The sequence below is a fragment of the Crassostrea angulata genome, chromosome 2 (assembly GCF_025612915.1).
Source record: "Crassostrea angulata isolate pt1a10 chromosome 2, ASM2561291v2, whole genome shotgun sequence".
In the NCBI taxonomy this organism is placed as follows: domain Eukaryota; kingdom Metazoa; phylum Mollusca; class Bivalvia; order Ostreida; family Ostreidae; genus Magallana; species Magallana angulata.
Window position 1 is genome coordinate 64,910,985 of NC_069112.1, and position 13,803 is coordinate 64,924,787.

General features: G+C 32.3%; 1 protein-coding gene across 1 annotated transcript; it reads right to left on the reverse strand.

Moving 5' to 3' along the window:
* Positions 1–5,815: 5,815 nt before the first annotated feature.
* LOC128172791 (uncharacterized) lies at positions 5,816–7,651 on the reverse strand. Its single transcript, XM_052838538.1, has 3 exons — positions 6,592–7,651; positions 6,313–6,452; positions 5,816–6,153 (listed from the first exon to the last, which is right to left on the reverse strand). The coding sequence occupies exons 1-3, from the start codon at positions 6,742–6,744 to the stop codon at positions 6,141–6,143; spliced, it is 306 nt and encodes a 101-aa protein (XP_052694498.1). The 5' UTR covers positions 6,745–7,651; the 3' UTR covers positions 5,816–6,140.
* Positions 7,652–13,803: the final 6,152 nt, after the last annotated feature.

Genomic DNA, 13,803 nt, shown 5'->3' on the forward strand with positions numbered 1-13,803 from the left:
CAAAATGTGCCACATACGTTAAACATGTGTGATACGTATGTGACCACGTACGTTTAACGTGATTTAAGTACCACGTGTGTTTAACGTACGTTAATGAACATATGTGAAACGTATGTTACACGTGTGTTAGACATACGTGATACATTACATACGTTCTACGTATGTGGATCCAACGTACGTTTTTCACATGAATTACATACATATCACATGTACATTGCTTAAAATTAAATTACTTGAATTTTTTTAATTTTTCAATTCATTCTTGATATACTTCATATTGCTGCTTGAATAACTTCGATTACTCAGTAACTTTAGTGGATCTTTGGAAACAATCATTTTGCATTTCCAGCTACTTGTTAATCTAAAATTAGAGTTACAGAAAAAAAGACAGTTTCGAGATTAAAAATTAATTTTATTCCTAGAACGATTACATTTAGATTTATATTGTTGTCATTCTTCTGTGCTTTAATAGTTTCTGGAAAAAAACCCAAAGAATTTAACATTAAATTTCATTTTATGATAAAGTAAAATTTACAAATGCCTCGGTTGCTTTTTTATTCAACAATATTGTTAAACAATAACAGGATCCATTTAGATTTTATTGCAAATACAACATGAAGAAAGTTGACAACTGTTAATTTTTTTTCTTTTATTTGCAAGCTCTCAGAGAGAGAAAGAGAGGGGGGGGGGGGGGGCAAATAGAAGGTCAATCACAGGTATTAATTTGACAAAATAATTTTTGACCTCTAGTATATTCATCCTGGTTTTTGTCCACCTCTAACTTCTTCCTTTTTAATGTTTTCCCATGACAATGCTTGTTTGAACTTCTTTCTAAAATATTAATACAAACTTAAGTACATACAATCATTTAAATACATGATAAAACATAGGTAATCACAGATTACAAAGCTCACCGAGACGAGGCATCACCCTTATGAGACATCACCTTGATGAGACCACCTTTATCATATTATATGAAAATCATACTTTATGATCTTGGATATTCATGGATTCTGTTTTGACGCAAAATCATATATCATCTGTTAAAAAATTATATGATAATCATATGTTCATATGTTAGTCAATATAATATATATAAAATTAAATATTGCATCCTATCATACTTACAATATACATCATATAATACAATAAAATACTGTAATAAACAAAGATGATATTGTAAATATGAAATGACATTGTATTGTGTTGAACCTTATTGTATTTGATCACATAATACAACATCATTATATATAATACAATATCATACTATATTATACATTGTTATACTTTCATGTTAAATACTGAAATCTGGTTGGTTTAGACGCAGTTCATAATCCGTTATATTACCCTCAGCGTTCGCAACGCACTTAGTAACGGGTACTATTACAAACTGTTACAAGCGCGAAAGTTAAGAGCGTACGGTTCGCTGTACAATTCACGTTATTCCTATATAAAATCAGTAAAATTAAGACATTCAGTATAACAAAATAAATAGTGCCTGTTTTGGAGGATAACAGTCGGTTGACAATGGTTTTCTCGGGTGTCAATTTCAACTGTTACCCTCCAAAACAGGCAATATTTATATAATATAATATGTTACAAAATTATGATGTATTATGTAATATAACATTGAGGGTTATATAACGGATTATGAACTGCGTCTAAACCAAACAGATTTCAGTATTTAACATGAAAGTATAACAATGTATAATAAAGTATGATATTGTATTGTATGATATTGTATAATATTTGATACATAATATGATATTGTATCATATGATACTATATAATTTGATTCAAAATTGTATCATATCAAACGATACAATATCATGTGATAAAGTAAAATATTATATAATATAATACTATATTATACATATTGTATCATATGATACAAAAATATATCATATAAAGCAATATCATATTATACAATATCGTATGATACGATAATATATAATATTAAAATATCATATTATACAATCTCATGTGATATAATTGTATATAACAGAAACCAATATCATATTATATTATATTATATCATATGATACAATATTATAGATACAATATAATATTATACAATATTGTCATTATATACAATACTATACAGAACAATATCATGATATAATATCATATCATAAAATATTAAAAAAATTGATACAATATCATATCGTATCATTTAACTTTTTACAATATAACATATGATATTATATTGTAACATATTAAAGGGGCATGGTCACGATTTTGGTCAAAATTTATTTTCTGTTTTTATTATTTGCAATGCTTTGGGAATGCGTTTGAAATGATTACCCAAAATTTTAGAGTCAGTTGAAAAGTTATAAACAAAATACAATGCCCATAAGTCTTTGTCATGTAAATAAGGCTCGTGCCCTGTTTTTGTTTACATATGTTCAATATACCACAAAAAATCGTTTTCAACCTGATTTATATATCTTCTTATTCATTTTAAGCATAATTAAACAGTTCCTAACTTTTAAAACATTCATTTTAGATCTAAAACTGAAATTTTCTCTTCAACATTCAAAATGTAAAGAACAGCTTTTTTTACATAGCAAAGAATTGTAAGCTCTGTAACTTGGTTATAACTCAACAATTGACACTAAACTTTTAGCTGCTTATACAGTGCCGCTATCCATAAAGTTTTCAGCTTAAGCCCTATCCTATCCTGTATCCAGTATCCTATATCCTGTATCCAGTATTCTATGTCTGTAAGGTCTATCCTGTGTTTTACCATGTCTGTATGGCCGACATCATTATCTCCCTTGCTAAATACATCTGAATAAGTCAATAGGAGATCTTTTCCGCTTTGTAACTGTTCTGTGGTTAAATCACTTTCTGTTATATCGACTTCATCTAACAATTTTGTTGTCTCAGATTTCCACGGTTATCTGAAGCTGAAGTACCATGGTGTAGTCAGAGATAAATTCTGTAAATATTGAACTCCATGTTCTTCTTTGAGTAGTTGCATCATGGATTCCAAAACGTTAGTTCCAATTAAAGCAGGTATTTGTTGACTGTATTTACTGTCAGGTACCACTAACATTACATGTTCTGATGTATGAGAAATGTTTTTAGGTATTTCCAAGTTAACTTCTATGTAACCTTTGTAAGGTAACTGAGTTCCTCCTGTACATTCCCTCTGTAGAATGTTGTCTAAAGTTTTCATGTCAACACTTTGAGATAGTTCTTTGTTATAAAAGGATTCACTTATAGTTGATACAGTGGACCCTGTATCTATGAGAGCTGGTATCTTTTTTCCGTTGATAATAATTTCCGTTTCTGTAGGAGGTCCAAATATCCCTGGTGGTATTGGTGTTTTCGGGGGATACGGAGACAAAGTTGTCACAAATCGTGCCCTTGATATGCTGGATCCCTCGGATGGTAAACTGAGTGGGGGTATCTTTGGTTTTACATCTTGCCTTACCCCTGTTTGTTCCACTTTACTAGCACCTGGTTGAATATCTTTTGTTTGGGCTAAATAGTTTTTCATCCATTGTCCAAGTTCTGCTGGGCTATTTCCCTTTGGATTTAGTCCCATTGATTGAAATGTGTGCAGCATCCTCTCATAGACCGCTTTGTCAACTGGTTCGGACTCAAAAGGACTCGTCGGCTGAGTTTTGATGACATTATCTTCCTCTTCGCTCATGATGAATGATAATTAAATTCAGAATCACGATAAATTTGCACTTGGAATTCACTTATTTCATTCACACTGATTTCACAATTTGTTTCACTAATATTGATATATTTCACAAAACACAAGCACTAGAATTTCCTCTCAGAATTCCAGAATTCCCAGAGAAATCACTTGAAATCATTATTTCCTTTCACATAATATCACTAAAATTCACTACCAATACTCAGAATGATAATACTATTCTAAATACCAACAGACCAATGTAAATGATAATTCAACAAAATGTTCACTATGCAGAGTAAATGTTGAATATGGCACTCAAAAATAAGTGTCTAAAGCTAAATATCTGATTGAATTAAACCTTAATTAAAGAATTACTGTTTGGTTTTTTTTTCTGTTTTTTTTTACAAAGTCAGAATAATAATGTTCGTTGAGCAGGTGCTGTCACTACCGGAAATAAACAAAGTGCCTGTAAATCTAAAGTCCAAACCCTTCGACGGCTGGTTGGTTCCGGACAATTCACTCACAGTCTGTTGAGGATCCACAAAACACGTTGGTTACCATTGTAACCCGGGATATTTGGGTCGGTCTTAAGTCCGTTGTGGATATAAAGTTGAGATGTATTCAGTTTACTTCTTTATTTGAAGTAATAAATTACAAAATAGGTATAAATAAATCCTGCAATGAAATAAATGCGAGTTAGGAAAGATAACTCTTAAAAGCATGTAGTTTTGACAAAATATGAAAATATTCCTCTTTACAAACTAGACTCAAAGATATTTGTGTCTATATTCAAATTATCTGCTTATTAAATAAATAAACAATAATAATCACATCTGTATGAATAGAACTGTACGTTATGATGTCAAACTTATTTCACATGAGTTTATAATTAAATTGTAAAAATATTAATCAGTTTCATAATACTACTAATATTATGATATATATTTATATATAACTATACATGAACTAAGCTTAAACCATGTTTAAACAATGCTTATTTCACATGAGGTGTAAAGGTTGATTAGGAAAAATATTCCGGATGTAAAAATAATACTGTAGTTAATAATCTGATAAAGAATGTAAATTTCAAGTAGACACAAGTAGACTTCCAAATAGGAACTGGTTTAACAAAAAAATTTCCCACTAAAAATTGTCACATGACCAATAAAGTAACAGCTGACCAATTTTATCCAATAGGAATACAGGAAAAAGGGTAATCCTTCTAAATATAGATTTTGCATTGCCAAAGTTAAAAATAACAAATGATAGGACTCTTACATTAAGGTTTGATAACTGTATTTAATATTTTTGTTAAATATTGTATTGACTTAATAATAATAATATAAAAATAATACACTGTACAAATATTCAAATATTTTCATGTTAGAAAAAGATTTGAACACAATCACCAAAATTATGCAATAATTCATATAATATAATAAACATATTTAATTCATGAAATTTCGCTCTTCCACAATAGTAGTAGTATAAGTGGCTGTACAGAGGGGAAAAGCAATGGGCGCTATTGTTCTCATTTGAATGGAGGTATTGTCCTGGGCGCGTGCGGCTGTAGAGAGGGGGGAAACAATGGGCTATTGTCTGACCACCGGTAGATGTAAAAACAACAGATCAATGATCCACATCGGTGACCCCAGCGGGAACGTCGACACCCAACGAGAGGGTAGGGAGGGGGGTGTTACTTTACAGAGAGGTTAAACAAAAGAGGGGGTAATTGTTCTCGAATGAATACGATACACCTTTGATCGATTGCGTTGTTAACTATGAATGAAAGTTCACATCTTTGATCTAATGCGTTGTTAATTATGGGTGAAAGTTCACTGTGCGATGGTGCAACGCCCTGATACTGATGTCTGAAATAAAAGATGGTTATCACTAAAATGGTGTTTATCAGATAAAAAAGGCACCGATTAACAAAGTGTGGTTGAACATTATCAGTGAACATGTTCATCTCCTACACTCGAATTTCATTTTGTGATTCGGACAGAAAACTTCATATAATGAGACTAGTCGTTTTCATGGTCAGATGTGTTATCTGATCACAGACAAGTACACGGTAATCTCACCTGAACTATTAAGGAAAATTATTATCCATAAAACTTAATACAGTAATAGATATTCTTGTTTTCAGTATATCTACTCTTGGTACATTAGATTTGACTGCATGTGTGTTGACCGTGTAGACAGACTCCAACCAATTTTTACGCAACTCAGGTGATTATGTTTCTTACGATCGAATTTCAGTACGTGGCTTTTCTCACTTTTCAAACATCAATCACATTGACAGAGGAACGGGGTTGACTTACTCTCTGTCATATCGAATCAAAACTGTTGTCATTTCAGTTATTTCATTTAAACAAACAATGATAGTAATCCAATGAAATTTAATCAAAATTGTTTTCAACATGTAAATAGGGTGCACAGTCTATCTGACTATAGCGCACTGTCCTTTTTGTCTTTCTGTCCTTTACTTCTTGGAGCTAAAAATCAAAGAAAAATCCTTTAAATGTATAGAATATTCAATGACGGGTCAAACAAAATAAAGAGAACGTAGACTAGTATACAACTTCGTTTAACTGGATGTTTTGTAACTGAGAGAGAGAGAGAGAGATACATTTGAAATAAAACATTTGACCTACGATCTGAGGTAGTAAGACGGCGGAGTTAACAGCAGATACTTTTTGGGGGGCATCGTGCGGGGTCGGCCACCCTTTGCCCCAGTTGGCAGCGGTCTGTCTTGATCCGTTTTTCCCGCGGCAGTCGATTCCATTATTTCCAGCTGTTAAACAAAATATATTTTAAATTTTATTCTATATATATATATATATATATATATATATATATATATCTATATATGAGAGGCTTTTAAGAAGTCTTTTTTTATTGTTACGATCAATAAGGTTAACTTCTGTACATACACGCTCTTTGGGGCGGGTTTCCTCGTCCCGTGGCTGGGGGTTTTCGACATCACTCCGTCTCCCTCTCCCCCTCTTCACTGGGACGCGGCATTCAATGCCAAAATGGCCTAAGATGGATCGTAGGATCCATCCCAGGAGGAGGAGGAACACCATAACCACAGCAGAGACTACTAGGCCATAGGCATCTTGGACTGTAATAAAATTAAACTAAAAAAAAAATAATTATAAATACGCTGTACATGAACACAATAGAATATTTTATATTTAAACTCCACCTGGGGCCACTCTACTTAATTTATAATTTAAGAAATGAATTAACTACTTACATGCTGATCTACAACATCAGGTTTCGTTTCATGCAAAACAAAAATCAAAATTGGAACAGATTGGAAAAGAAAAACACGTACATGCGAAATATCACAATTATTTCTACAATCCAAATACATGTAGAAACGAGAACACAACAAATAAGAGTACATGCATATTACAGAATTACAATATTAAATAGATTTTGAATCAAGTTCGCCCATTTCGATATTAGTGTCATGAACAGAGGTTTTTAATCTGTTGAAAATATCGTGTTCCTCTATGATGTCGCTGGTCATGCGATTAAAACCGTTTTTTTTTTTTTGCCGTTGATTATAAATGCATCGGAGAATAACTATGGGTATTGCCAATAAACTCAAGAAGTAATAAACATATTTACTTTGATAATCGGTCGTGTTAGTCTTCTCTCCAGGATGGGATATAGAAACAGGGGTGGATGTGTTGACTGTGGAAATGTTGACTGTGGAAGTAGATTTGGGAGTGATGGATGTTAGATCCTGTGTACCAATTACGGGGGTGGATATGCGGGGATGTGTGAGAGTAGAACCGGTAGATGTATGATCATGTGTGTCAGCAACGGGGGTGGAAGTTTGGGTGTGTGAGCGAGTGGCACGAGATGAACGTTGGACCTGTGTGTGAGTGACAGTGGACAATGTACGATGAGTGTGAGTATCAATGAGAACACCGGCGGATGTTCGCTTGCTGTCAGTTGTTACCGACGCGTTGATAGATGGAGGACTGGTATCTAAAGATATAATAATTAAAAAAAATCAACAACAACATAAAAACGAACAAGAAAAGAGATCGACCCAATTCCTTCCCCTTGTAAAACTAAATAATTAACAAACAAAATAAACGAACAACAAAAATATAAAAATTATTACAGTAATATATAAAACTCACGCATAGACGATGTGTCAGTCATTGTGATCGTTGTTTGGTCTGAAAAAAAATTCAGATCCATTCTCAAAAATGCATTAAAACCGTAAATATTCCCACAAGATTGATTATACATTAACATGTTTTTTCAAATATAGAAAGGAGGAATAGGTTTGCTTCCGCCTGCCCCACCCCCCCCCCCCTTGTAATTTTTTCCGGCTCTGTACGTTAACATAAAAATACAAATAAAGTTCAAAACTTGAAACTAACCATACTTTGCATATAATAATTATAAGTAATGATACAAATAATGCAATTATATACCAGAGCAAATCACCTCTTCTCCCACGAAGTGACAGGGCATGATTGATTTTTTTTTGTAAATTGTACATGGTCAGCAGAATATTATGTAAGTCAAGGATGCGTGCAAATTTCTTGATGGTCACCAGTATCTTTACAGGTCTAGGATTGGTCAAGAGTGACAGGAGGCGGAGTTTTCCCATACAACGATACCGCATACTTTTGAGAAAGAAAGAAAAGGATAGAAAGAACAATTATTCACACAGGTGATAAACCGTGTTTAGCAACGTGGAGTTGAAAGGAAGGAAGAAGTGAAAGAAAGAAAAGATTTTTTTACCTGCACAATACAGGGGTTTTTCCGAAGTATCCAGAAGAATAATTTCTTTAATATTATTTTCAAAGCAGAAATGTGCATAGTGTTCAACTGGTCGGCACCCGGGTCCTGCGATCATTAATACTTACGCTTTTCCCTTAAAAGTTTGCGCAGTATTCCTTTTCACTCTTGTTTGAATAAATGTTGTCTTTGAAATAATAGTTGTACAATATATAAATAGTGTCTGTTTGGGAGGGTAACATTTGAAATTCACACCCCGAGAAAATCATTGTCAACTTCCGCTTCGCGTCGGTTGACAATTGTTTTTTAGTGATGTCAATTTCAACTGTTACCCTCCCCAACAGGCTCTATTTATTTTAATGTACTGAATGTCTTAATTTTAGAATTTTTTTTCACTGCTTTTATATAGAAATGACGTGATTATAACGGCGAACCGTACGCGCATGTCAAAATTCGTACTGTCGGTCCGTTGCCAAGCGTGTTGCTAACGCTGAAGGTAAGAGAACGGATTATCAACTCCGTCTAAACCAATCAGATTTCAGTATCTAACATGGAAGTATAATAATAAAACTTGTATAGTGCGAATATGGATATAGGAAAATCCCAGGTATAGCGAAGTTTTTGTTTATTCCCTGATAAAACTCCTAGCAAATCTTTGTAAAATGTGGTGGTTATAATGAATTTGGATATACCACATTTACAAATATAGCAAACTGAATTTTGAAACAATGTTTTAATTGAAAAACTGTTCAATGCAGTAGAGTCCCTGAATTCTGTGAGGTAGAAATCATTTTGTTCTCACAAGGAGTGGTATTTCTTGTCAGGAAGGTCTGTTGAAAGAAGCATATTTTTCCACGAAGTTTACAATAGGGCGTAGTTTTACAGACACATTGTATTAAACCCCACGTTTATAGGATTTTTTTCTATTACTGTAAAACAGAATATTCGCACTTAAACGAGACTGTATCGCTATAAGGTAATCGTTCCCAACCTGTTTAAGCCATTAAGTACAGGAAAAAGTTGTTATCAGATCACTTTTGACATTACAAGTATTGGTTCTAGCACAAAAATGATACTCCATAGCCATTTTCTAGGATTTTGCTTTAATGCCAATGTATACATGTTTTTATATTTTATATAGCAACAAGAGTAAAATGGTCCAAACAGGAAGAAAAAGAAGTCAAGGAATATCTTTCTGACTGTTACAAATCCAAAACATTACCTGGTAATGGTATGAAAATGTGTCTACGACTTATTGAAAGCAACAAAAAGGCCACAGAAGTATTATGGAAAAGAAAATGGGAGACCATTAAGACATTTTTTTTGAATGACCTCTAAAGACTGAAGTAATAAAGATTTTAACTTTTGATAGAGTTTTATGTATGTCTTAATTTACATTTTGTTGATATTGTTAGTAATAAACGAGTGGCTCATAGAAAAGAACATCATGCATATGCATTGTTATAAATATATTGAAATTGTTGATCATGTTAAGATTTTCAAACGGGTTCTGTAATAAAATATAAAAATATTTACCATTTAATGCTTTGTTTTTCAATATGGTTCATAAATATATAATTATCTTAATAATTTTCTTTCAGATATGCATAGTAATATTCATAATTATGTACCCAAGAGAACGATGGACATATTGGTTAATACCCAATACATGTAATCTGCAAAGCTTACCCAATCAATATATTCTCGATTGAAACGATGTCATGTACCCAAAAATGATACCCAATAATGTTTCAACAAAATTTGGCACAAAGCATTCTTAGGCAAAGGGGATTCAAAGTTGTGAAAATTAAGGACCACGCCTTTGTTCTAGGGGATATTATTAGAAATTACTGAAATTTTTTGAGAAATGTTCAAAAATCTTCTTCTTAAGAACCATTAGGCCAGGAAAACTGAAACTAGTGTTGAAGCATGATCAGGTAGTGTAAATTCAAAGTTGTGAAAATCATGACCCCCGGGGCTAGGTTGGGGCCACAATAGGGGGTCGAAATTTTACATGGGAATACATGTATATAGAGTAAATCTTTTAAAATCTTTCTCAGAAACTAATCGGCCAAAAAATTCTTTATAATTGTTAAGACTTTGGTCCCAGGACAATTATTTGGACTTACAGGTTTAGAGTTTGATGTAGGTTTATATCCCATATATAAACAATTGTTAAGGATCTTTTTGAGAACTGCAATACTCAACTTGTGATATGACTATAAATTCATCCTGTTAGAAAAGGGGGGAAATAGATTTTATTATACCCCGCTCCGAAGGAGAGGGGGTATACTGTTTTACCCTTGTCTGTCTGTCTGTCTGTTTGTCTGTCTGTCCGTCCGTCCGTCCGTGCTAGTATTTAGACCTTATGAGTTAAAAATATAGCCCAGTCCAAACTTGTGAGTTAACATGGAATTATGAGCTTAACTCCTAATTTTGACTCCAAAAGTTACCTTTTACGAAGTAATATTAATGATGGGAAACTCATAAATCATGGACATATCACTTGTCCACTACTATAGACGAAATTGTAAGAGTTACCTCACTTAGCCCGTCTCCAGTTTTCCCGCTCTTTTTTTTGGTGTCTCGTATGAAAGTAACCGAGCAGTTCTGAAAGTTCATGAGAAGAGCAGCAGAGAGGACACGTGCCGGCATTGGGCATGATTATGAGGTCAGTTAAACTTTGTATTAAATGATAATGTCTTTTATACTTTTTAACTTGAAGATTATAATATTAAACCATTCGTTTATGGATAAATTAGACAATAATTCTAAATTTGATTGAACACGATCAGCCTGTAATAGATAAACAACATTGCAACGAATTCAAATATTAAAAACACTACATGTTGGTGAGTGATAAAGTGTTAACCACAATTCTTTTTGCAAAACATAACATTGTATTGAAAATGCTTACATGAACATGATAGATCACTCGTTTTTTAGGCCTACTTTATAGAAAATTTGATTGCTTTATTAAAAATTAAACTCTGTATTTTGCAAATGCAGTCACCTATCCCCCCCCCTCCCCCTTCAAATCCAAAATAAACTCGGAAATATGGGCATTTTCAATTCAACTGCAATGAAGTATCACGAAAATAGGAAAATGAATTCAGTTTAAGTAACTGTTTAATTGAGATCAGTATTTCAATTTATATAAATACATTTAAAGCTGTTGAAAAAGATAGAAAAATAAATTGAGTTGTTGAAATGTCCATGGACTAAGGGTTACAATCATAACAGTATCATCACATGAAGCATGCTGATAAATTTGATGTCAATATGGAGGATATTCCCATTGGATTTATTTTGTTTTTTTCTCCTTATGACTATTCACAAACATGCTCTCTCTGCTCTGACTTTGATTTGGATGTAATGGAAATATTTGTAAATGGATATTGTTGTTTAACCTTTTTTTCATTCTTGGATATCCATGCTTGTCGTGCTTTTTGCATAATCTCTGGTTTCCAAGTAGAAAAGTTTATTCTTCTTTAAGGTACATTAAGGTGAGTGAATATACATATATATATATATATATATATACCTCAGTGAAAAGCAGTATATTTGTTGACTTACCATGGAAATAATTTCTAGATAGGTACTAGCTCATAGAGAATTTATCCATTATGAATTAAAATTATTAGTTTTTGAGTCTAAAATTGGAATATTTAGAACATTTAAATTCTAAAGGTGGATGGCTAAACATTTAAGTTCAATCTTTTAAAACTTCATTGATAAAAAATTCAGTTCTAAAGAGTACTTCATACTAATAATTTGGAGCTAAGTTTTCCCATTGTTTATTGAAGTACATAATGTATTCCTGGGAAGTGAACTTTCAACAAGAATAATTGAAGTATCTAATTATTTGCTAATAGCTGAGTTTTTTTAAAGGGGGGGGGGGGGTATTGACTTGCCCTTAACATTGGTTCAGAACAATAATCTCCATCCAGCGCTAATTGTGCTATTTATATTTTTTTTTAAAAAGGTGATCGCTCAAAAGAAAACTCAAGCTAACATACCTTGCCCATTTTATACGTTTTCAAAGATTAGAATGAAAACAGGATGTTTTACTTTGTCTGTGTGTCAGGGCCTACACAAGGCAGTCTCATGCCATTGTGTGTATTATATTAATTGATAAACCCTCATCAGGAGCACTGCTTTTTGAAAGATGGTACAACAATATCAACAATTTCATACACTTTATATTTTCAAGACTAATTACAAATTATTATTTTGATAATTTCATGTGATTTATCAACATTTATATGCATGAGATATATGATAGTAGCTGGAGTAAATCGCCACACACAGCCCCTCTGTCCCTAAAATTTTAAAATCATTTAAATAAAGAAATCTTAGACATTTTTCATTCTTGTGAATGAATGTAGTATGATTGGGCACTAAGAACCTTGATGTAGCATAGCATTAAATAATGCATGTATTGATTTTGATTGGATGTGTATATTACTTATATATTACTTAATATATCTGGAATATTAACTATTTGGTCAAAAGAAATGTAAGTTGGTTTAAACAGGTTATTTTACAATGAAAAGCAATGTAGAATGTAGATCACGGACAGTTGCGGAGATATGGAAGGGTGATAAAAATTAGGAATTAATTTACCTGTAACTTTATTTGGCAAAATAGAAATTTGCTACAAAAACTATGCACATATACTGCAAATTCTTTATAGCAAGTATGCTAATTTTATGTTCTGAAGATTGCTGAGAATAGAATAGATTATGTAGTATAAATGGGTTATGGATTTGAGGACTTTTTGTTGTTTTTGGAGTAACGCAATTAAATGTTATATGGTCTTGCCATATCATTACTGACAAATTCATCAAATGTACAAAGATACCTTAAAACAAGTTGAAACAGTATATATATATATGTACATTTAATGATTATTGAAATCAAAGTTTAAGCAGTGAGTTTCATATTAGATATCCATTTGAAAAGGTTTTACGATGATCATGGATTTGAAGTGAATATATGTTAGGTATTTCATGTGGGTTGATTGAAGGCTTTAAAATGAAGTAGTTATACACATCTCGGACATGTATCTTAACAAAACAAGTTCCATATTTCTGTTGATCTATTTGGCTCCCAATATTTGGATAGACAATTCCAAAATGCATTATCCCACAATCCATCATTTTCCAAAAAAGGATATGCTTTAAAATGGAGGATTACATAAAACTGCTCATTTCTGAGGACATTTTATTAAGTTTCATTCCTTAGTGTATTGCTTTTGATATCAGTAGTTTGTGTATTTTCAATAGACATGAGGAATGGAATCTGATTTTCAGAAGATGGAGAAAATATTTATTAGGAAATTTATCATCATGTTTCAACTCTGTCTCAAA

Excerpts from the sequence above, each read along its gene's own strand:
- LOC128172791 (XM_052838538.1), bottom strand. The coding sequence starts at position 6,744 with ATGGTGTTCCTCCTCCTCCTGGGATGGATCCTACGATCCATCTTAGGC. Across the intron at positions 6,453-6,591 it reads AAACCCGCCCCAAAGAGCGT|CTGGAAATAATGGAATCGAC; the intron begins GTATGTACAGAA and ends TTTGTTTAACAG.